The sequence below is a fragment of the Coregonus lavaretus genome (genome assembly GCF_964263955.1).
Source record: "Coregonus lavaretus genome assembly, chromosome: 37".
Taxonomy (NCBI): Eukaryota; Metazoa; Chordata; class Actinopteri; order Salmoniformes; family Salmonidae; genus Coregonus; species Coregonus lavaretus.
This window is the reverse complement of record NC_140024.1, coordinates 7,421,251-7,446,840: the sequence shown is the minus strand read 5'-3', so window position 1 is coordinate 7,446,840 and position 25,590 is coordinate 7,421,251. Positions and strand designations below refer to the sequence as shown.

General features: G+C 43.5%; 1 protein-coding gene across 1 annotated transcript in view; it reads right to left on the bottom strand.

The window, feature by feature from the left end:
* The window catches only part of LOC311111753 (neural-cadherin-like), a gene marked incomplete at both ends in the record, with an annotated part of 182,747 nt that overhangs the window by 41,080 nt on the left and 116,077 nt on the right, over positions 1 to 25,590 (bottom strand). Inside the window, 8 exon segments of the mRNA XM_084154568.1 lie at positions 3,893 to 3,987; positions 3,989 to 4,171; positions 12,578 to 12,804; positions 18,626 to 18,810; positions 19,881 to 19,974; positions 20,539 to 22,153; positions 23,114 to 23,397; positions 25,025 to 25,168. Coding sequence (XP_084010694.1) covers positions 3,893 to 3,987; positions 3,989 to 4,171; positions 12,578 to 12,804; positions 18,626 to 18,810; positions 19,881 to 19,974; positions 20,539 to 22,153; positions 23,114 to 23,397; positions 25,025 to 25,168 — 2,827 coding nt within the window.

The following is a 25,590-nucleotide window of genomic DNA, read 5'->3' as shown; positions in this document are numbered from 1 at the left end:
GTCTAGGAGCTCTAGGCTCAGGTTTACCAAACAGGATCCTATAGTGACGCTACAAGGCCATCTCACTGTGGAGAGGCAGGGAGTTGAGACCAGTGATATCTGGATGTGGTTACTACCTAACCACTCACACATGGGATGGGAGGATGTGTACACACACGGTCACGGCTTAGTGTGACTAGACCCCAAGCAGAAAACAAGGCTAGTATTACACCAGCAGACCATCAGACCATCAAAGACATATCTCACAGAGTGACAGACAGTAATGTACAAAGGAGGGATAATATAAAAGAAAGAGGGAGATGGGGAGTAGGAGCGATAATATTATAGAGAGAAGGAGATGTAAAGATAGAGAGATTGAAATTACAATACACTGAAAACTTGACCTACCTTATCTCTCCATTTGGAAACAATTCACCCAGTCTCAGGGAATAATCTCACTCATTTATCCCATCAGAGAAATCAGGAACCTGATTTCAGCCATGATGGCCTCAACCCAATCCTCTTACTGTACTTGAGCATTTCCTGTTATTTGCTTGCACATGGGGATGTTATTTGTTAGCGTTTGAAAAGGACCAAGTAATCTCCCCTGCCCACCATTTTCAAATCCCGCTATTAATCCTGGTGCCACGATTATCTACATGTTGTTTCTTAAATCTTAAATCTTAAATCTCTGCGCTGTGTCGCTGGGGATCTCTCTGTATCTGTGTAGTTCTACATCTGTGTGCTCAAAGCCTAGTGATAAACCAGGCCAGGGCTCTCTGCTCTGCTCAGCAACCATTCCACTGCCTCTGTCTCTTATCTATTACCAGGCTTGCATTTGTCTTTGAATGGTTTCACACACCCAAGCCTGCAGAGGAAGACATTGACCAATGCCCTATTCAGTTATAAAGACATTCTCTACTGGAAACAATAATCGTAGAAATGTAATAATTGAATACGTACAATGTGAAGAATTTCTATTAACATGTTAATTATTCGCTACATTCACAGACTCAAAATACTTTACAGATGTTTAAGTTCTTCGGCTTTTCAGTTATAGTTTAAGAAGAATGTGAGTTCTACAAGGACAACTTGTCGTCAACAGGGAGGCTCTTCGGTTCTGACACATCAACAACTTTATCCTGTGTTTGGGCCAAACTGTCAATGTTAGTTCAACTGTAAAAAGCCAATATGTGTCTGCAACAGAGAGAGAGCTGGGATTAACTCTGGTTGGCTGCATAAACCATTCTGGTACGGACCAATGGCAAGGCACATTACACGCTTAGTACGTCCAACTAGACACAAATCCTGGGTTTACTTTCTTCTTTTAATTAAACAGCAGAGAACAAAATTAACTTTCTCCTCCTTTCGTGTTTCAAAGGGAAGCTGGATGGACAATTCCAGGAAGAACATTTGGACATATGTTCAAATGTTGGGCAAGATGTCTGGCAATTTTTTCAGCAACATTTGTATACACCTTCTTTATAGACATGAACACCAAAACAACAGCAGCAGATTGCCTCTGAATATGGACTCATAATGTTGGTGGATTTCAAACGAGGGACTTGTGATGTGTGTGTTTGCACGGGGTGTGTGTGTGTGTGTATATGTGTGTGTCTCTGTCATCCTCTCTCTATCTCAGTCAGGAGACTAACGTTATAGGTCTGTCAGCATGCTCCAACTGAAATATCATCTGTGGCTGTGTTGACGTCTGTGGGATCATATGTCTGCAGGAGTGAAATCCACAGAAGGAATCGCCAACACCTTACCAGAGCAGTGTCTTAGTAAATATGGTGACTCTGATTCTGATTCTGTTCACAGAGTTTAGACCATACACACAGCTGTGTAGTAGTTTATGTGTATCCACCAAGGGGCCAGGTTTCCGGTCTAGAAGCATGGTTTTGACTGCTCACACAGTTTTGCTTCGGTACTGCAGTTTAACTGACGCCTGGCCCAGAAAGACAATTTCCGTACACGGCCACATAGAGAAGTCAGATTAGAAAATTCCTAATAAGACACTTTAGTCATCACCTTTGTGCACAAAACATCCATTGAATTATTCAATTAATTGTTGCTTAGGCCAAAAAATCACTCACAGCCAAAGATATATAATTTATTTATTCATCCAATGTCCGCCATGTTTTTGGATGACGTGATGACATCATCACTGCTTGTGCTGCTCCCAGCACTGGGTGATAGTGCGCATGTGATGTTGGTCCGTATAAACCGGATGCAACCCAAATTTAGACGGTCCATGAAAACAACGGTCGGACACAGTCTCCTGTTCTTATTATACCTCAGTGGTCTCCACAGTGTTTGTGTCCAAACTGGTTGACACAAAATTGCATCAGAAAATAAAAGGTTGAATGATTTCTGAGAAATGAAATATATATCTTTTTTAAATGATCTCAATCTCTCATTAAATTGTTGGTGTACTGTTATTTAAGTGCACTTCCACATTGCAAACAACCTAACAAAAATATACACAGACGTATGATAAAACATGCATCATTCCCTTTTAAATACCTTCTTTGGTGTAGCAGCCAGGTTGGTATTTTTGATGTGTTCATTTCCTTTGCATTTTTAATCACAAAGATCATTAGATTAAAGAAAATTCCCCCCACATCACCGGCGGCGTTTAGCCTTCCTCCTCAACATGGTCCCGGAAGTATTTAGCTTGATGTCGAGCTCGCTCAGACATTCAGAGCGCAACTATGAAATTCATTCAGGAGGACCAAGAGGGAACCAAAAACAGAGAGGCACCGGGGGAGAGAGGTAGAGGAGGTGAGAGGAGCAGAGAGGAACAAGAGGCGCCAGACATATGGTACTGCAACATGGCTCCTGTAATGTAGAACACAGAGCTCAGTACTGAAGCTAAAGCTTCTCTCCTAAACAACCACCACTGGGATTACAGCAGTGAGCTGAGCCCAGGTCGGAAAGACATCAAAGGCCTGGCCGGCGAGAGAGAGAGAGGGCGAGAGAGAGAGAGGGGGAGAGAGAGAGAGAGAGAGAGAGAGAGAGAGAGAGAGAGAGAGAGAGAGAGAGAGAGAGAGAGAGAGAGAGAGAGATAGAGAGAGAGAGAGAGAGAGAGAGAGAGAGAGAGAGAGAGAGGGAGATAGAGAGGTGAGACCAGCGGAAATGGTTAACTCTGTCGAATTAGAGATGAAGCAGAATAATCAGGCGTGGCTAACGAGGTTATTTAAACAGCCTCTACTATGTTTTCTGGATGTCTAACCTGACCCCTCACCCCCACCTCATGACTTTGCTGCGCTCTCTCCTCCTCACCATTACCCCCCTCGCCCTTTGTAAAATGGAGTGTTAGTCCCCTTCTCTCTGGTTGGGTAATGTTACTCAGTGAAGAAAAATCGATAGCATTGTTGGCTCTAGATAATTGGAAAAATAGGCCAAAACCTGTGTACCTCATATTTGTGAGAAGTCTTGGAGGTGAAGTGATTAGAGGGGCTTGGATCCTTTTGAAAACATCCCTTGATCTATCATTCAGCACCAGCACAGCATTTGTGTGAGCGAGCAAGCGAGTACATGGCTCCACTTGCCTGTTTTTGGGCAAATACTTTCAAGGTGTTTCATCCCTCCAGCGAGATTTGAAGTATTAGTTTACTTATTGATTTCTCTTCCACACATAGCGCTCACCCTCATTTATAATGCATTCTCCTACCAGGCATTAATTCTCATCTATCTGTTGCAGACTCCAGGCAACCATCACTACCCTCAACAGTGAAACAACAGATCTGAGCCGTCCCTCCCCTACTCCCACCCTGGTGACTCCTAAAAGGTCAGGCTGCCAACTGCTATTTGCTTTTTGACACCGCTCACCCGTACAAAACTGTAAATACAATTAAACCCCCTCTCCTGTGTGGACATTTCACTGCAGGTGGTATGACTTCTTTCTCACCTGTACCCGCTCTGAGTGTCGACACAGATGCCCCCGTTGAAGCAGGGGTTTCTGGGATAGGAGGAGCAGCTCTTGTGGAAATGTTCTCTCCCGGAAACAGCTGCATACTGCCGTGGACTCCACCGTCACCGACACCAGTGACATGCACCCAGAATCCACCACGGTGGGCGTGTCACTGACGCTCAGCACGTTGGAGCAGCCGCCGCTGCCGCCACAATCCGTGTTGGCACACTCATCCACGTGTACTTGACTGACGTTCACTTGCAGGAACGACTGCAGCTGTGGAGAGAGAGAGAGAGAGAGAGAGAGAGAGAGAGAGAGAGAGAGAGAGAGAGAGAGAGAGAGAGAGAGAGAGAGAGAGAGAGAGAGAGAGAGAGAGAGAGAGAGAGAGAGAGATGGAGAGGAATGAAGGGAATGGAGAGAGGATCAAGGGAGAATTAAATTAGGAGGATTTAGACAGAAATAGGAGGCGAAAGGAGAGAGAGAAATTACAAAGGACAAGGCTAAAAGGTAATCAAGGGACAGCCATGGAAGAGTCACAGTGGAACAGTCTTGATTACCACCAGGGTTTATCCTAAGCCTTTACATGATGTGTATCCTCGACATAAGCATTTGGGGTGTGTGATCCCATCTCTCAAGTGAAGATGTACACACACTCATACATGCAAATACCCCTACAGCCATCCTATTAGCATTCTGTAGAGAGAGTATGAATTCATCTGTCAAACAACACTCATTCTCTCTCTTCCACACACACACACTTACTCAAATAAATACACATCCTCACACATACGTATACACACACACGGATATACACATGCAAACACACACATACACACAAAAACAACGCTCCAAGCGTCTGATTTTCAAAGTGTGCAGACACTGTAAATAGAACATACAGTACACAATGACCTGTCTCTACATACATTCACCGTATACCCTTTCTGCACCATCTATTCACAGCTCAAGTGGGCCACATTGCATTCAGCGGTTCTACCACCTTCACACCTACAATTGAACTGTTGTTTCTATGCAGACTAAAGTGTCTAGGCTGGTACAATTTGATCAGTGACTGAGAGTATTGTACCATCTGTATTTGAGTGGATGTGTTTGGAAAGGAAGAGCGGCAAGTGAGTTGAGTTCCTCTGAGAATACACCAGTAAGTGCTTGTGTGTGAACATTAAAGAGAATGCCAGAATGTGTATGTGTTTATCTGTACCAATCCCACACAATGAGAGCACTTAAAGGAAGATGGGTAGAGTGAGAACATCATGATGTGTCTCAAAAAATATCCCTGACTCCATTTCTCATCTCTATTGCTATCTTCCCCTCAAGCTCTAGGACTTTCTAAATGTAACATATGTGTCTGGAACTCCTTTACAGTGTATGTACATCCCCTGTGCCACATTACTGTGTAATGACTGCCTGAAAAGGTGCTTAACATTTCTTATCTGAGAGGTTAAACACTTCTGATATGGAACATCTCCCCATCCACTTGTGTGGAAAGACACACAACAAGCTCACCAGAGAAATATGGTGTGTATAGGTGTGGATGTATTGGTGTGTGCCCAATGACAGATACTTGCCAGGGGACTGCACACCCAGATTCCCTATACAGGCAGAAGAGACATTGCATATAAGACCAAATTACCTCTGGGAAGGGATGGCAATGTGATTGCTCTTTATGCTTTGTGCATGACTGTACTGTCAGCATTATCTAAACACCGTTTGAGGCACCCATGGGGCTTCGACTACAATACCCATACCTCCCTGGGGCAGAGTCTGTGGAGAAACCAGTAAAGGGCACCCCAGGGAGTTGTAGGCCTACAAAGAACATACTGAAAACCGGGACATCTTTGCTCCGAAGGCGGGAGGGAGGAGGAGGAAGAAGATACATTATTCAGGTTGGACCTGAGGCTAATTCATTTGTTTTAAACCGACAAACGTTTTTGCTAACCATATTGGATTTGAGTCCAAAGACTGGAGAGGTAGCACCTGAGGACAGTTCGTCTGAATTACAGTTGGAAAAGAGAGGGGAGGAATAACAAAAAGAGACGATGCACAGACAAAGCTAACATGCTGTTGGGGAATGCTGTGCTTTTCTTTCTCCAGGTCCTTTCCCCTATGTGGAGCTGAGGCAAAATGTCTCTCTCTCGCTCTCTCTCTCTCTCTAGGTAAGCCACTTTGACAGGAGGGTGCTCGATGGCTACGTTCTTAGAGAACACCAGCTGAACAGTCATTTAATGATACAGTCAGTCATACATACAAACCATAATTACACACCAGACCTAAAATCATCATGCTCATTAGCAGTACTTAACAGCATGTCCAGTACAGCCGTTTGGTTGTTGCTGGTCTGACATGGGAAACAAAAGTCCATTATGTGCTCTGATGGTAAGCTGATCATGTCCTTGATTGACAAATAAAATGCTGTCTCACAGGTTCACTGTCTGTGGTCAAACCGGGAACCAGAACAAAATGGAGTCTAGATTAGAACAGCATTTAGTCACAAACACATCCCTCTAAACAACAATTCACTGCAGCACCTGCTCTGCAACCAACAAAGCCCAAATACAATGGTTAAACGGTAGGAAGCATGAGTTTTTACTCACCAATGTAACAACACAGTGTGGTCAAAGACTTAGTAACTTAGTTGTAGTCACGATCTGGTTACCTATAAGTAGAAACATCACACCCCGGAAAAACATTTTCCGACATGACTTCGGCATTCTTCGGAATTCTGATCGGTTTTATGTAATACAAATAGAGAAGTGAGGTATAACTTTGCATTGGGACTTTTGATACACATACTCATGTAAATCAATATGTTACATGTGGTTATGTTTATGCTCCCAATCCTTTAAAGGTGCAATATGTAGAAAGGTCTCCACCATTTCCGGGTAGCTAAAATGTCTAATAGTTCGCCTAATTTCAGTTTATGTGACAAAACAAGCAAGTGTAGAGAATCATTGTCCCACTGCTGTGAAATATATTTTCAATAACCAAAAATATTGTATTTTCAGCTTTTTGACACTGGTGTACAAAACCAAAAGTAAAAGATGCAAAAACAAAACTTAAGAACGGGAAGCATAGAAATAGTGCACATAGAACAGATCTACCGCTTCTTAGACTTGCTTTCAATGAGAATGACAAATCTGTAACATTTCTATGTGAATTTGGTCGGTCGCCCAAAAAGTTACATATTGCGTTGTTAAAATACAAGAAATGTGGTAACACTTTCTATGAAGCCATATGCATAATGCATTATACAGCATTATACATGTACTCATAATGCATTATGATTGAGTAATAATGCAGTATAAGCATATTTATGGACACACATAAAGATTCATATAGACTCACAATTCTGTACGCCAATACTCCTAATGCATTAGAAGTATAATCATAATCACTTATAGCTGAGGATCGCTCAACTCCGTTCTCCTATATCGAGGTTGTTGAGCTTTGTACCTATGTTTGTCCTGTACAACTGCGGTCTATCTGTGAGGTGCTGAAATTTATACTTTTAATAAAAACCTTTATCGAATACACCCATTGACCATTTCCTCATTTGTGTTGCTCGTACTACGTAAGCTGGTACATGCACATTCGCGCTGAGCAATGTTATTGTTATTATTAATGTTATTGTACGATTTTGCCAATTGTACATATGTGGGATCTTCATTTGATCCCCCTGTTGCAGGAGAACTTTCCTTTAATTTAAAACCTGTAGTGTATTTGAGGTCTAAAAAGGCTTCTGAAGTTTGTAATTTCGACTTTGACATTTCAGACTTGATTTTCCCTTACGAAAAATGTATCAACCCCTACAAAATTGTCCATTACTTATAATCCACATAAATAATTCACATGTCCTGTTGCTTCAGGATTATTTTCTTGCTGTAGCAAACTGGCTCACATCAAGATCCTACATCTGTAAGATTTTGAGGCAATTTATGTTATGTGTGAGAAAGAATGAAGAGCTTTGTGTTGTGTCATCATGAAATGTGCAGGAAGTTTCATTCGCTGAAAGCAGACAATGACCACTTTATAATTGTATAGTAACAGCTTATGGTGTATTATTATCTGTCTGCCTTAGGCATTTCATCACTTTACCTAAAGCAATCAAATATTACTTTATAACTATACTATACACCATAACAAAGATTATGATGCAGTAATAATAATGTGCTGCTCACTGACAAAAACGTTAGAAATGCATCACACTGATGGTCATTATAATGCTGAATGATCCTCGAGGAAAAAGGGACCAGCAATTATGAAACACTATGTTGCTGTACATAAAAAGTGATTATGATTATACCTATAATGCATTATGAGTATTGGTATATGGAATTATAAGCCTATATGAGTCTTTATGTGTGTCTATAACTGTTTATACTGCGTTATTACTATATCATAGTGCATTATAAGTACATGTACACTACCAGTCAAAAGTTTGGACACACCTACTTTTCTTTATTGTTACATTGTAGAATAATAGTGAAGACATCAAAACTATGAAATAACATTTGAGATTCTGGAATGCTTTTCCAACAGTCTTGAAGGAGTTCCCACATATGCTGAGCACTTGTTGGCTGCTTTTCCTTCACTCTGCGGTCCGACTCATCCCAAACCATCTCAATTGGGTTGTGGTCGGGGGATTGTGGAGGCCAGGTCATCTGATGCAGCACTCCATCACTTTCCTTCTTGGTAAAATAGCCCTTACACAGGAGGTGTGTTGGGTCATTGTCCTGTTGTAAAACAAATGATAGTCCCACTAAGCCCATAGTCCCACACCGCATCTCACAAAGACAAGGCGGTTGGAACCAAAAAATCTCCAATTTGGACTCCAGACCAAAGGACAAATTCCCACCGGTCTAATGTCCATTGCTCGTGTTTCTTGGCCCAAGCAGGTCTCTTCTTCTTATTGGTGTCCTTTAGTAGTTGTTTCTTTGCAGCAATTCGACAAGGAAGGCCTGATTCACACAGTCCCCTCTGAACAGTGGATGTTGAGATGTGTCTGTTACTTGAACTCTGTGAAGCATTTATTTGGGCTGCAATTTCTGAGGCTGGTAACTCTAATGATCTTATCCTCTGCAGCAGAGGTAACTCTGGGTCTTCCATTCCTGTGGCGGTCCTCATGAGCGACAGTTTCATCATAGCGCTTGGTTTTTGCGACTGCACTTGAAGAAACTTTCAAAGTTCTTGACATTTTCCGTATTGACTGACCTTCATGTCTTAAATTAATGATGGACTGTTGTTTCTCTTTGCTTATTTGAGCTTTTCTTGCCATAATATGGACTTGGTCTTTTACCAAATAGGGCTATCTTCTGTATACCCCCTACCTTGTCACAACACAAATGATTGGCTCAAACACATTAAGAAGGAAAGAAATTCCACAAATTAACTTTTAACACACCTGTTAATTGAAATGCATTCCAGGTGACTACCTAATAAAGCTGGTTGAGAGAATGTCAAGAGTGTGCAAAGCTGTGATCAAGGCAAAGGGTGGCTATTTGAAGAATCTCAAATATAAAATATAAAATAAGTTTAACACTTTTTTGGTTACTACATGATTCCATATGTGTTATTTCATAGTTTTGATGTCTTCACTATTATTCTACAATTAGAAAATAATACAATTAAAGAAAAACCCTGGAATGAGTAGGTGTGTTCAAACTTTTGACTGGTACTGTATACTGCTGAATAATGCATTATGCATATGGACTTCATAGAAAGTGTTACCAGAAATGTATTTTTCCTACTTCACCCTGTCAGTGTGTGAAGTGTCTCTCACCTCATGTTTTTTAGGCGTTATCTATTTCTGTCAGTGTGTCTCTGCCTGTACCACATCACAGGGTATGTGTATGGGAGGGGAGACGGGGGAGACGGGGGGACGGGGGGACGGGGGGGGGACAGCAGGGCATAAGGGGGATATGAAGAGGAAAACAGAGGGGTAAACAGGGAGAAGAGAGGAGAACCCTTTGGAGAGGAGCATGCTGAGATTTCCACTTCCTCAATCCCAGCAGGCTGCAGGGGGATCTTGAGTGTTCAAAGTCAGAGACACACACACTGGGAGAGAGCGGAAAGAGGAGAGGAGAGGGGAGAAGAGTACAAAGGTAGGGATGGGCTGTCAGAGATCAGGGGTAGCAAGTAAAAGACTGTTTAAAAGGGGCTCCCTCTCCCCATGCCTGTTCCAAATTAGTGGATTCAGCTATTTCTGCCACACTCGTTGCTGACAGTGGTATAAAATCGAGCACACAGCCATGCAATCTCCATAGACAAATATTGGCATAGAAATCTTCTGTCCTTGGTTGCAACACTCACTGCCTCTGGAAGCAACGTCAGCACAAGAACTATTCGAAATAGGTTTTCATGACCGAGCAGCCACACACAAGCCTAAGATCACCATCCGATGCTTGACATTGCTTGACCAGCAATGTCAAGCATCGGCTGGAGTGGTGTAAAGCTCGCCGCCATTGGACTTTGTAGCAGTGGACATGCGTTCTCTGGAGTGATGAATTACGCTTCACCAACTGGCAGTCCGACGGACTAATCTGGGTTTGGTGGAAAACGCTACCTGCCTGATATGAATGGTGCCAACTGTAAAGTTTGGTGGAGGAGGAATAATGGTATAGGGCTGTTTTTCATGGTTCGGGCTAGGCCCCTAAGTTCCAGTGAAGGGAAATCTTAACGATACAGCGTACAATGACATTCTAAACGATTCTGTGCCTCCAACTTCGAGGTAACAGTTTGGGGAAGGCCCTTTGCTGTTTCAGCATGACAATGCCTCCGTGCACAAAGCGAGGTCCATACAGAAATAGTTTGTCGAGATCGGTGTGGAAGAACTTGACTGGCCTGCACAGAGCCCTGATCTCAACCCCATCGAACACCTTTGGGATGAATTGGAACGCTGACTGCGAGCCAGGCCTAATCGCCCAACATCAGTGCCCGACATCACTAATGCTCTTGTGGCAGAATTGAAGCAAGTACCCACAGCAATGTTCCAACATCTAGTGGAAAGCCTTCCCAGAAGAGTGAAGGCTGTTATAGCAGCAAATAAGGGACCAACTCCATATTAATGCCCATGATTTTGGAATGAGATGTTCGATGAGCAGGTGTCCAAATACTTTTGGTCATGTAGTGTACTTTAAAACACCATTTTTTTTATTATGTGGCAAGACATTGACAAAGAGTATGTAGGGATATGTTTGGATACTTCAATATAACTTCCTTATAATTATTTTTGGATTGGCCATGTACCCAGACAAACCATTTTATATTACAGAACCCAGAAGTGACGTTTCACAACAAAAGGCCTGGAAGCAGTGATCTACAGCACAAAAGGGTCCTCTTTCACTCTCCCAAAATCAACCAGAACATCCCTTCTCTCTAGCTGCTTTATTACTTCTACAAGAGGAACATAGAACTTGGTCTACATATCAATGAATTTAACCACAGCAAACCAATATGTTATTTCTTAAAACTCTCAGGGGTGCACTATGATTTGAAATGCTATACCAGTAAGGGAAATATTCAATTGACGTGACAGAAACAGGGAAAGAGAAAGAGAAAGAGAGAGAGAGAGAGAGAGAGAGAGAGAGAGAGAGAGAGAGAGAGAGAGAGAGAGAGAGAGAGAGAGAGAGAGAGAGAGAGAGAGAGAGAAAATACAATTTTGTCTCATATTTCCGAGCATTACTGTAGAATTGCGAACATTAATAACCGTTGCCGTCCCCCCTCCCTATTTCCCTCTATGCGCTCATCTTCTCTCGCCACGCTTCACATCTCATTGTGATCAATGTCTTTTCAGAGGGGCACACATAATCCAGATGAAAGAGCAGGGATCATCCACAAACCACACCTGAAGCATCCACAACCTCTCTCTCCTTTCTTTCTCTCTATCGATCTCTATCTCACTGATTTCTCTCTCTCTCATTTACATTTTTTAATTGTACATTTAGTCATTTAACATACGGTCTTATCCAGAGCAACTTACAGGAGCAATTAGGGTTAAGTGCCTCGCTCAAGGGCACATCGGCAGATTTTTCACCTAGTCGGCTTGGGGATTCAAACCAGCGACCTTTTGGTTCCTGGCCCAACGCGGTTAACCACTAGGCGATTTAATGGACTGGTTTAACTTTAAAGATTGTTCCTGTGTAACAACTACACTGTAAGGCTCCACAGCCCACAATAATCTATAGCTGGTCTGGTGAATACAGTCCAATACTGCAATAACTAATGTATTCAAAGTGACAGCACCATAATAGCAGCTTCAGATATATTATAGTGTAATTGACATTGCAATGTTACATAATCCATTCGTAACATCCACATAAACCAGCTCAAAAAAACTAAAGGGTTAAACTTTTCATTATGTGGAAAACACAAGGCTACACAAATACAAACAGCATATTTTTTGGATTGAAATCCCCCTTTCTTCAAAATAGGCTAGCAACAATCCCTGAGTGACAGCATCTTCCATAATTGGAAAATACATGTAAATGTCTTCTGTCCAGTAATCCTGTGTGTATTTTCAGCGGGGTCGAGTTAGGGTTGCATCTTCTAATGCTTAACATTGAGTGAGGCTCATTGAAATAATCACACAATCGTTTAATTTGTATTTAACCACAGAAAATCACATGTATATCCAACAGGATAACTTCTAGGGTCATCATCATACAGTACCTTTTGTTTGTGAGCAGCGAGGTATCCCTGTAGTTTCTCTGCTCTGAGGAAGGGACTGCTGTGCACTGCGAAGTGCACGTCCAGTGTCCTCTCCCTGACGTCCATCAGGCTGAAGACGTTGATGTCATCGACGCCCACCGCCAACATCTCCGACAGGAAGTCCACCAGCAGCTCATAACGACTCCTCAAGCTTCCACGCTGCTCAATAAACTCCTTCGCTGTGATGTCTGCAAAATACACACAGACACACACACAAACGAACAAAGTTATACAAGATCAGCATAGAAGCAAACATATGCCACATGACCCTCTCGTTTTCCTAGGCAGAAACAGATGCATCCCCCAAATCTCTTCAATGAGCAGGAGAAACATACAGGCAATAAACAGAATAACAGATAAGCTTTGCTTGTGACTTGTACTCCTATTAGAGAGATGTATCTGTCTCTGTAATACTGGACATATTTCTAAAAGATAAAGAGCAGTACTCATGAAAAATGCATGTCCCCGAAGCAGCTCTGGATGTATTTAAGGAAAATTAAAGTCGTGTGAGGACCATGTTCCCAGACCTGACTAGACAAGCCCTGTCAATCCCCTATCCCCGCCTGAGAGCCACTGGCCCTGGCCCAGCGAGACAGACACCACCCAGCCCTGCTACACAATGTCACAGTCACAGCCAACGACAGACCACTCTGGCCATGTCGGGGATATCGAGCAGGGGGGTGGGATGAGGACGGAACAGCCTTCAACTTCAATTTGGAGCATGGCAGCGCTGCCAAGGAGAGGGCGCCAAGGTGAGAGAGCTCCTGAGCCGAGGCCGTCTCGCCCCTGAGTCAAGGACGCCTCTAATTGGGCCGACACCTTATAGCATGGGATTAGGAGAGAGAAGGGAGCTGGGGATGGAGTAGGGTGCTGGTGTGCTGGAGCAGGGGCCCTGAGCTTTAACACTGCCCACCCCCACTCCCCTCAGTCTCCTGGGCCCTGTTTGACACAGACAGGGTCCCCCTACTGCTCCAATCGAAACTCTTCAGCACACAGGAGACAGGTGGAAAGGAAAGGGAAAGAGATTTCATCACATTTTAATGATATCAGTGACATAGTTATAAGGGTGAATGCTCCAATAGTCATATCTGAATGAATGAAACGCTTAATAAATGCATGTATTTGAATTTGGGTGTTTCTACAAAGTTTAGCGTGTGTAACTGTCTGACTGAATGTGTGAGTGTAGGCATGCACGTGTGTGCGTGCATATGTGAGTGCATGTGTGTAACTCTCTGACTGAATGTGTGTGTCTGTGTGCTCTTATCTCTCCCACTCTTAATCCCGGGCTGACGGCAGGCTTTAAGTGTCATGCTGGGAACACCTGAGCTGTGTCAATCTGGGATCATTCGGTCCCGAGGAGTGTCAGTGTTGCTCAGTGTGATTAAGGCCATGGGAGCAGACAGAGGGAGGAATCCTATATTGACATTAAGAGAATGGAAATGGAGCTCAGTGAGGGGATGCTGCTGCCGATGCTACTGCCGTCTGTCAGGTCTCATTCCCAGTGCTGTGGGAGACAGGAACTCTCTTCAACATTGAGGGACAGATAGACACCTGGCTTTGATCCAACGCAAAGATCACATCGACTCTCCTTCCCACGGGCATTAGAGGGATACACACGCACACACACACGAGCTTTGGATATAAGTGCAAGCACTCGCACACACGCAAGCACACATGCACACAAACACACAAACACACAGCAAACAAAGACAGTATTTAGTATTTATTTGGATACTGAAGCTAAAACTTTTAATTTGTCTCTATACTCCAGCATTTTGGATTTGAGATCAAATGTTTTATATGAGGTTTTTATTTGAGAGTATGGTAACACTTTATTTGTATAGTCCATCAGTAGATGCTCTACAAACTATCTACAGACTATCAGTAACATGTCAACTGTATGTCTGTTGACTTTCAACAAGAAATCTAATTTATCAACATTTCTTAAAATGGATAGCATTTTGGAATTAAACTCTTCAAATGAAAGCACTTTATGTAGCTAGTTCCCCCATTTGAAGGTGTCATAAGTATTTGGACACATTCACTTATAGTATATACAATCTAGTCAAAAGTTTAGTATTTGGTCCCATATTCCTAGCACGCAATGACTACATCAAATTTGTGACTACAAACTTGTTGGATGCATTTGCAATTTGCTTTGGTTGTGTTTTGGGTTATGTTGTCCCCAATAGAAATGAATTGTAAATAATGTAGTGTCATTTTGGAGTCACTTTTATCTGTAACTTTCTCACTCATCATTATTCACAATTCATTCATGATGATTCATAATCATGTTAGCATCGACATTCGTGTAAAAGTGTTCAGAAATATATTCTGGTTTTATTTACAATAAAAGTGACTCCCAAATTAAAACAATACATTATTTACCATCAATTTCTATTGGGGCACAACATAACCCGAAACACAACCAAAACAAACAGCAAATGCATCCAACAAGTTTGTAGAGTCACAAGCTTGATGTAGTCATTGTGTGCTATGAATATGGGACCAAAACACTAAACTTTTGACTAAATGTAATACAATATAAGTGAATTTGTCAAAATACTTATGCCACCTTCAAATGGGGGGACTAGATACACATAAAGTGCATTGATTTCTAAATGGTACAACAGATATGTATGAAAATACCCTCAAATAAAAGGTGACATTCTGTACTGTTGCCTCATATAAAAGATGTTATCTCAAATCCAAAATCATGGAGTATAGAGCCAAATTAAGTTTTAGCTTCACTGTCCAAATAAATACGTAGGGGACAGTAGATACAAACTACCTCCATTAAAAGAGACTAGCATGCCCCTGTCATGTCAGGTCAGCAGACTGATGGTAGCAGAGCAGAGGGATTCAGTTGACTGGGTCAATAGGACCTTGAGAAAGACTCAGAGGTTAGTATTGGTGTTAATCCCAGAGGTGGACTGAATTTCAATTTGTATTGATCCCATGAAGCAGGACCTTAGGGAGATGCAAACAGGTGAGGTGGGCCCCAGAGTTAGGCAGAAGGGAGGGAAGGGGGAGGAATGGAATGAGGGATAGAAGGATTAAACATTTAACTTTTTCAAACTAATCTCACAGCCAGAAAAGGACACAGTGAAGCTGTTTCAAAGTTCTTTATCCAACATACTAGACATTCCCCAGAGGGCTGTGCGTTTGAGAGAGAGAGAGAGAGAGAGAGAGAGAGAGAGAGAGAGAGAGAGTGAGAGAGAGAGAGAGAGACATACACAGAAAGCACAGAGTGTGTGTGTGTGTGTACTTGTTTTCCTACCTTATCAGGACCCTAATGTCCTAATAATTCACCCAAATGTCCTGACAAGGTAGGAAAACAATGTCCTGAATTTGTTCAAATGCTATTTTAAGCTTAAGGGTTAGATTTAGGGTTTTGGGGTTAAGGTTAGGGTTAAGGTTAGGGTTAGGTTTAGGTTTAGGCTTAGGGTTAGGTTTAGGGTTTTTGGGGTTAAGGTTAGGGTTAAAGTTAGGGTTAGGTTAAGGGTTAGGGGTTTGGTTAGGAGTTAGGGAAAATAGGATTTTTAATGGTCAAACATTTTTGCTCCCCAAAAAGTCATAAAATGTCACAAAAATAAAGCTGTGTGTGTTTGTTTCTTTGAGGATGTACTATATGCTTATGTGAACTGGTGTGGGCGTCTCAAGGATTCACTATTCATCACACGTCACCTTTCAATCAATTGTGAGTTTTCCACAAAGAGCCTTAATCTCCCAGAAGAAGATTTAACAGTAAATGTCCTTATTGCCTTCCACATTAGTTCTTGAAATGGGATTTAAAATGTCAAGGAGGCTATGTCAGTAATACTATAAGTAGAATTTTTCATAATCCTTCAGACTTGGAATCCATGAGAATGTTTACAGAGTGCTTTATTTGTGAAATAACCTGAAAATGGCTTCCACAATCCCAATTCTCTTCAGGTAATTGCTGTTTACAAATGCATTTGGATTGGGGGCAGTCTTGGTGTAGACATTTAAAATGTTCTGGGATGTGTCTACAAATGTATATTTAACCCAATGAGTCCCCAATGAGAACCCAATACGTTTTGGACTTCTAACCCCGCTTAAACATTGTGTGTTTCCGCTCCAGACTTCGTTCAGGGTTGTACCATTGGATTCGTCTATTTCGTCTACATCCGTAGATACCAACCAAGTCTGTGTGATTAATGGGGGCTGAGCTAGATTGGTGTTTGTGAGGCAATGGTGGATCCCGAAGAGTCCCGGGGCCGGGTCTTTTTATAAAAACCTCTGTAGAGTCTGAATGGTTTAAGCTACAAACTGCTAAAAGCTCTCTATGAAAATCTGATACTCTCACGAACACACACATTGCTCTATGACGCTCACAAAAGCTAGACAAGAGTCGTTAGAAGGTAAGGGGTTCTTCTAGGAAATCTCAGGACATAGTGTCTATAATACTGTAATAAGGTCACATAGTTGCTGTCACAACTCCAAACTCCACACAGTTTAAACTGACTAGTTGGATATTCATTTCCCACTGAGGAAACAATTGATGTACTTACAGTATTCACATAAATTCATTTTTATCCTGTTTTTGATTTGGCGGACATTCTTTTTTTGTTGACCTTTGTCAATAAAACTCATGAATGCAACTGTGAATGACATTTAACTTTGTGAAGAAACAGTCTTGAAAATGTTGTATTTGGTGTCATAAACAATCCTTGGTTCCTGCCTGTGCCTGGTAAAGAGATGGGGGGGGGGGGGGGGGGGGTCATGACCTCCTCCTTAGGACCTTCGCCAAGAATATGTTCTTTAAGTTAAGATGGTGCCAGACACATGCCGGAACCAACCCCATGCCTATGTAACGTGTCTCTAACCAGTATATAAGGGAACTAACGGGACTGCCCTGGTAGAGCTCCTGATCGACATGTGTACTTGGTGCATTGAGTTGGTTGGAACCTCACCAGCATGCTGATAATAAAGAGTGATTCATTTAATATTGACTTTGAGTGTCCTAGTGTAAGAATTCCACGACACAACGGTTTATGTCAAATTGTTCTACATGTAGCCCTGGTTTTCCTAAAAAGAAAATGGTAAAACACTTAATTGTGAGGATAAATATAATGGCTGGACATGCAGATACGTCAGATAAATGAAAAGCCAATTTTTGCTGGGGTCTCAGGACTGATAGGGTTAGTGTAATTGCACTCTAGGTTGAGCACCTGCGTCTGGTTCAGTTCTCAGCACTACAGCAGTTGTTGACATATTGCTTCCGATAACACTCATCTTCAACAGACCTTTTATGCCATGAGCCATTTCAATCAATACAAACTCTACAGCTCTCTAAATGCAGTGGATATTGTGTCATTTAGAGGATGCACTCAAAATACCCAGCTAAGAAGTTTACGAAACCAGACGGCACTACTGTAGATTAAATGGGCTGAAGCATTAATTACTGGAGATTTTGGTTCCATTTTCATCACTTACTGTACATATTATAAAACGTCTTGTTTACCCAGTTTCCATTAAATAAATAATGTTACACAGTATATAACCACTAGCTGTAATGTAAAGGCTCCTGGTTGGTGTGAATACATTTGCCTGCTGCTGCTTTTGGAATTTGAAGCAAATCCCTTTATCAGCTTATATGAGCCATGACTCCCTCCGCTATTCCTCCCTCTCTCTTTTCATTTCAATATCTCAGAAATCATAAAATCCCCTCAGCCGTAGACCATTTTTTCCAAAGTACATTTCATTTTCACACACACAAGTGGTATATCAGACTATAATTGACACCCAAAATGAAAGTGCTGAGGAAGCAAAACATTGTCTAATTATAATTTTTTTAAAGTTCAGAATGACATATTTCCAAGAATGACATATTTCCACTGTTACTAACCCATACATTGTATCTTGAAAATATATTTCTTATAAACATAAGAAATAATCTTCATATGATAACATGAAACAATATAAAACAATCCGACCCCTGATGTCATAGGTCAAGGTTCAGAGGCCATGTGTACTGTACTGTACCTGCCAGGCGGAGAGACCCAGAGTTGTAGATGGCCTCGTCACGCAGCTCCCTCACATACACCATTACCCCAGAGACAGCGTCTGGCCACACTCCGTCTGACACGCGCACCTGAAACTCGTAGCTGCCCGGGGGAGTGTTCTCCTTAATGATGAGGAAGCCCGTCCGCTTGTTCAGGATGAAGTAACTGAGGAGGCATCAAAAACCACATCAGCAACATCAATTCTTCATATTTTGCATTTAAAATGAGCAGCCTGTGGTGCATCTACAGTTAGATTTGGTGATACACCACTGTGAATGAATACTGGGTTGGCATAAAAGAGAAGAAATGACTGAGAGACTTTGGGAGCCAGAGAGAGGAGATTAAGACACAAAGATTCAAAACAGCAGAATCAAAGAAGGAATAGATAAAAGACAGCAGAACGAGAGAGGATAAAAAAATAGAAAATAGGAAATTATGGGGGAGGAGAGAATAGAGAGGGAGGGAGGAGGGAGGAAGAGAGGAGAGGATCGAGGAAAGAAGTGGAGGGGAAGGGGAGATTATAAAAGAGAAGAGAGAAAAAGATGAGCGGAAGCAACTCCTTGTGGTCCACAACTTCATACTTCCTTTGTAATTGAGCTCATTCAAGTTTAATTACACTGGGAATCAAAGCAAGATCCCAGGCACATCAAATAGTGAAGGAGACACATTGAGATGAGTTGGTTTATCATCTTCAAATCCAACAGTGTTTAATATGATGTGTCAAAATTAGTAAACTGGACTCTAACCTTTTCCCTATCGAGTAATGCAGAAGTTTCTCTACTCGAGTGAAGATGAGAGATGCTAGATTAAATATTAACTCTGTATAGATTCAACAACATACTGTAGCTATGTGTGTTGAAAGAACAGATTCTCTGGGAGAAGATTACAGTCAATCTGAGTTTCTGTATGTGAGTGCAGTGCAGTGGCAATGGTAGTCAACATGCTTCTGGATTTGAGGCCGTCAAGGTGTCACATGGTATGATATGTTCTGAACACCACTGTAGCTGTTGAGCCTTCACAGAGATCTCAAGGCAACCGTCTCAAAAACACCCTGTCACTCAGGGTTCCTCTGCTCTGCTCGTCTCGCACCTTCGTCTCAGGTGCAGATCCACAACATCAATGACAGAGAGGCTGTCGGGAGACATCACTCTCAAGGTTTATGGAGCATTGAGAGAGGGTGACGGAGGGAGGGAAAGAGAGAGAAACACAGAGGAAGAGAGATAGAGATGTCTTACTTGGGCACATGTCCCTCAAAGGCATAGGTCTTGTTGTCCCAATCATCTGGATCTGGAGCGTAGACCTTCCCCAGGACTGTAGTCGGCATCCTCCCTGTCGGCAAAGAACATTGATTTTCTCAAGGGTCTCTCTGTGTGTGTGTGTGTGTGTGTGTGTGTGTCATGAAGGGGTATCGTAAAAAAGAGCACTCTTCACATGGATATTAAAGTGTTCTGAAAACAGCAGGCTACATACGAATGCTTGTAGAGAGAAAGGCTATCATAATCACTGCAAGGCAACAAGAAAATGTGTCTGAAAGAAACTAGTCAACACATATTACCAACAACTCTCCACTGCACTTCAACAAGGGAACATGATGTATTGACTCATTTTGTGAAAGGAGAGGTATGAACCTGGACTAGATAGTCAACCCTGAAGAGGAGAAAAGAGACTCAGCTATACCTAATTGCTCACTCCTACAGCTGCTCCTAAAAAGGCGCGAGAACAACAAAACAGACATGGTTTCTTTTCATAACCTCCAGGGTGAAGCAAAACCTTCAAGCCCTGGAAAAGGTAATGATTTGCTCCTCATTCATATACCACTTTGTGAATTTGTTCTCTCATTGCTGTGCCATGAATACATGCATTATAGTGTATTGATGATGGCAGGGATCTCACCTCTGTGACTGTTGACAAAAATCTCCTTCTCTCCCGCCTGGTGAGCATGGTCATTCTCATCTCCTATGGTGATGGTCAGAGTGTTGGTGACCGTCTTGGGCGGATGGCCGCTGTCACTCATGATGATCTGCAGGAGGAACTCTTTCTGCCTCTCCCGGTCGAAGGCCCTCAGGGCCGTGATGGTGGCTGTGCCGTTTCCGTTATCCTGCAGGTAGAAGTCGTTGCTGTGGTGTAGCTCTAAGGGAAGGCTGAAGTAGAATGGAGATCCGTTCTCCGCTGAGTCTCGGTCTACGGCCCGCAGCAGTGTGGAGGTCTGGTTGAGTCTGACCAGCTGGGGACCAGCGATGTTCTCCCACACCACTGGGGCGTACGCTGCCTCAAACTCCGGCCCGTTGTCGTTGATGTCCAGCAGGGCCAGCTGAATGGTGGCGCTGCCCGTCAAGGCCGGAGAGCCGTGGTCAGTAGCCAGGATGACCAGGTGGTGCTGTGCTGCTGTCTCTCTGTCCAGAGCGCTGGTCACAGTGACTAGACCAGACTGGTCTACAGAGAACTGGCCCAGAGGGTCTGACTTCTGGAGGATTCTGTAGGTGATCTCCTTGTTTTGGCCTGAGTCAGAGTCGCTGGCTGTCAGCCTTGCCACACTGCTGCCCACGGGCACGTCCTCGGGCAGGGGTGCCGGCGGCTGGGAAAGCGCGATGAAGATGGGTGCGTGGTCGTTACAGTCCTCTACCTCTACGACACAGTGGATGAAGCTGGAGAAGTCCAGGTCTTCGACCTTCAGGGTGAGGTTGAAGCGCTGCTCGCTGGGCCTCTCGTAGTCCAGCCTCTTCTTCAGCCTCAGGGTGCCACGCTGCTCCTGCCGGTGGCTCACCATGGAGAACTTCTGCTCTGGGTCTCCTGCCACCACACTGAAGGTGAGCTGAGCGTTCTCTCCTGTGTCCCAGTCCTCAGCAGACAGCTCCAGCACCACCGCGTTGGGCTCACTGCTCTCAGGAACCCTGGCCATGCAGGACCGCTCCGTGAACCTGGGTGCATGGTCGTTCACGTCTGTCACCCTGATGGTGGCGGTACCCGTGCCCGTCATGCCACCCCCGTCCCTGGCCTCCACCACCAGCAGGTAGGCCTCTGCCTGCTCCCGGTCCAGGCCACTCATTGCCACCGAGATGGTGCCCGTGGACGGGTTAATGCTGAACATGTCAGAGCCGCCGCCACCTGTACCCGTATTACCCACAATCCTGTAGGAGAGCACAGCGTTCTGGCCCACGGCCGAGTCGTCCAGGTCGGTGGCCGTCATCTCCATGACAGAGGTGCCGGGGGCGGAGTTCTCCGGCACGTTGCCATGACAATCGGGGGCACAGGTGAAGATGGGTGCGTTGTCATTGATGTCCCACACGTTGATGATGATGTCAGTGAATCCGGTCAGACCCTCGCCGCCCTCATCTGTGGCCAGGACCACAAACCTCCACACGGCCCGCTCCTCCCGGTTCAGAGTCCTCTGAGCGTAGATCTTCCCCGTCACCTCATCAATTATGAACTCGCTCTCAGCTCCCTGGCCATGGAGGGAGTACCGCAGGGCCTCCTGGTCAGCATCCTTATCTGGGTCAGTAGCAGTTACCTACAACATCAAAGGGAATGTACTCGGTGAAGCTTTTTAATTTGCAGCGCGCAAACTTTTTTTATGGAGTTCAGCACTGTTTAATTATTGAAGCCTACTGACTGGAGTCATCCATCAGGTTGGTTGAAGCGCTAACTTCACACCTACCTGCTCTGCAGTGATCAACTCTAGTATATCGGCTACGTGTACAACTTTCACTCTCCTCACCTTAGCCCCAATCAATACCCAGGCAGAGCAACATGTTTAAGTCTACCATGAGAATTGCAGAGTGTCAGGTACTGTACGTGAAATGAAACCAATGAGCTACTATGGAGTGTTGGGGGAAAAACTGCTACTGGTCTAAAGCTTGTACCAGATATCCCGTCTGAAGAATCTTTTAAAACAGGGATGTTGGAATGAAAAACAGCATGATGTCATCTCATGCAATTCAGTCTGAGGACATAAAGGCTTGGGTAAAAGAGTGTCTGTAACCTCCCGGGGCACAATGACACATTCTGACTGACATAATTGTGTGACCTTGGAATTTTAAGGTTCTATCTGCAAAAAGATGATTCTGAGATATATGGTTGGAATAATTGTTATCTTTCAGTTATCTATCATGTAGTAGGTACAGGATATTTTACAGAACAAGGCTATGCCAGTAACTCAGTTTTTAAAAAAATGCAGATCAAACCTTATAATTTTAAGCTCTTGAGATACTGATGGAAAAGCTGAAAGAGAACATTTAAAATACACATCAAAACCTCTGTTTTTCACGTTGACAGATAGAGTCATAACACGGTTGAGTTGATGACAAAATACTCTCATGAGATTTCAGACGTCTGATACTGTATATCATACTATTCTCCCTTATTTTCTACTAATACATGTGTGATGACTTAATAGATCATTTGTATCTGTTGTCATAATAATGTGACAAATAAAGATTACCGTATGATTCAATGAGTGTTTCACACATACCTGAAGCACGAACACAGGCGATCCATCCAGCTCCTCAGTCACAGAACCATAGTACTCGTTGACCGTGAACACTGGCGCCTCGTCGTTCTTGTTGACCACGTTGACCATCACATCCGCATAGTCCTCCCACTTCCCGTCCGACGCCAGCACCAGCAGCTTGTAGCCCTTGTTCTGCTCATAGTCCAGAGGCTGGGCGATGAAGATGGTGCCCACTTCTGGTTCCACGTCAAACACCCCGCCAGTGTTGCCAGACGTGATCTGGTAGCGTAGCTTAGCATTGGCGCCTAAACAGAACAATGTGGTGACTGAGATATATGTAGTAAGCAGAATGGGACACCATGAGCATCACATACACAGAATTTAACATATATAGATAACATTTTCAAGAATCAAAGTTTCCTTTTTCAAATGAGATCTGACTGAATCCAGGTAATAGGCCTGCTTAACATTTCAGGAAGTTTCTTCATTTTTTGCTTCACAAAGTAATTGTAATAAGGTCTATCAGCTGATCAGCAGTTCTATACAGAATCCAATTATTGAGAAGAGACTCTTTGGAATCTCAATCAGATTCAATACATAACAACTCAAGAGAGGGAGAATGGAGGAATCTCCAAAGACATAAAAGATTCATAGCTTATTTGCAACATGAAAGTGAGGACGCCAGAACAGAGCAGAGCAGTAATCCCTAATCCTGAGTAGTTTGTTGTGTTGGCAGTGCTAATGAAACATTAGAATGACTTGTGAATAGATATGTTTTCAATTGAGCTTCCTCTCCCCCTTCAAACTGCTGAGTTCAAATCCCAGTGGAGACCATGCATGCACAGAGCGAGCAACGCAGTGTAAACAAACAAAATGAATAAACAAACACAAGAGAAATCCTATTCCCACTTGTACGTGTTAAAAAGACCTTCCCACTTTCCCTGGCTATAAGCTGACAGGAGGAAAACAAAAAGAAACGGTCTGCTTCCACTTCCAGGAACTCTTATCAGCTCAGTAAAGGAGAAAGACCTCTCTGTCTCTCTCTTTCTCTGCGTTCCAGGTTCCCTGGCTCCCTGGGTGGTGATAATCTGTTCGGGGGTGTCGGCCCATCAGCATAGCTGGCCCCGCACGTGTGCTTTATTACCCAAAGTGGCCCGGAGACTGTCCCCTCGCGCGTGGTGCTGTGTATTGAGATTGCAGAGATGGAGCTGGTGGCGCGGCCAGGCTCATTCATCACAGAGAGGTGGTTGCCGCTCCACAGGCCTACGCGTTCCGACATGATAAATGTCTGACATTATGGAGCTACGCCCCCCCCTTCTCCACTCCTCTCCTATTCCAGTAGCGGACTGATAGCTAGCTACCGCAGCACCAGAGGAGATGAAATGCTTCACAATGGATTTATTGTAGCGGGGTCATGTGAGTTAGAGCCGGCTGAATGAGGGTGAGTCAGGTGAATAAATGGCAGTGTGTTAGTATAGGATGAGATGGATGGGAGAGGGGTATGGATGGTGCCCATAGGATGAGAGTTATTATAGGGCTCGCTGCAGGAGAGAGAGAGTAGATTTGCTGTGTGCTGTGTGTGTGCAGTCCCTGACCTGTGAGTTGATGAGCCTATTGCGATGTTAAGGATGTCCTTTCTGAGCTATGGGGAAGCCATATGGAGACTTATGCAGTTTATATAAAAAAAAGCTGATTTATATTCTGTTTACACCGCAGTACCTTGACAAGCTATATGACACACCAACAATCGATAACATGAAATCAATGTGAAACATACTTTATAAAAATAGGGCATCTCAACCATACTGTGTTTTCTTCAGGGTCATGACCTTAGGAGAGATGGAGAGCCCTCGTAACCTCTCACAAGTTCACTGAGCCACGGGAGTGAGAACGACAGGGAAGTGACTTATGTTCTCCCACTCCACCACGTACCTTCATCCTCGTCATTAGCACTGACAGTCAGGATGGCAAAGCCCACATCGGCATCCTCATCCACATCCACTTCATACACCGTCTGAGCAAAGACAGGCTTGTTATCATTCACATCGCTGATGAAAACCCTCACGTACGCCGTGTCTGAAGGAAGGAGAGAGAGAGAGCACAGAGTGAGAGATTAAACGCCAGGCCCGCTCTTATTCTGTCAACCTGAACATATCCTCCCCCCTCTCTCCCTCTCTCTTCTTCATCCCTCTATTTCTCCCTCCATCCTCCTATCTTCACCCTCTATTATTCCTCACATCTCTATCTTGCTCTCCCTCTCTCTCTCTCTCTGTCTGACTCTTTTCTTTCTGACTGTTTTCTTTTTGAAGCAATCCGCAGGCAGATGTGAAAAGAGCCTCTTGGGGGGAGGGGGGGGGGCATCCCAATATAATTAGCTCCCTTTGATATGTGTATGAAAAGGAACATAATTTGCAATACACTCTTCAAGATAAGATCAATTATGTAAGCTGTTTGCAAAGATAGCTTGCGGTTTTACACAGAGATAATGCAGCATAGCA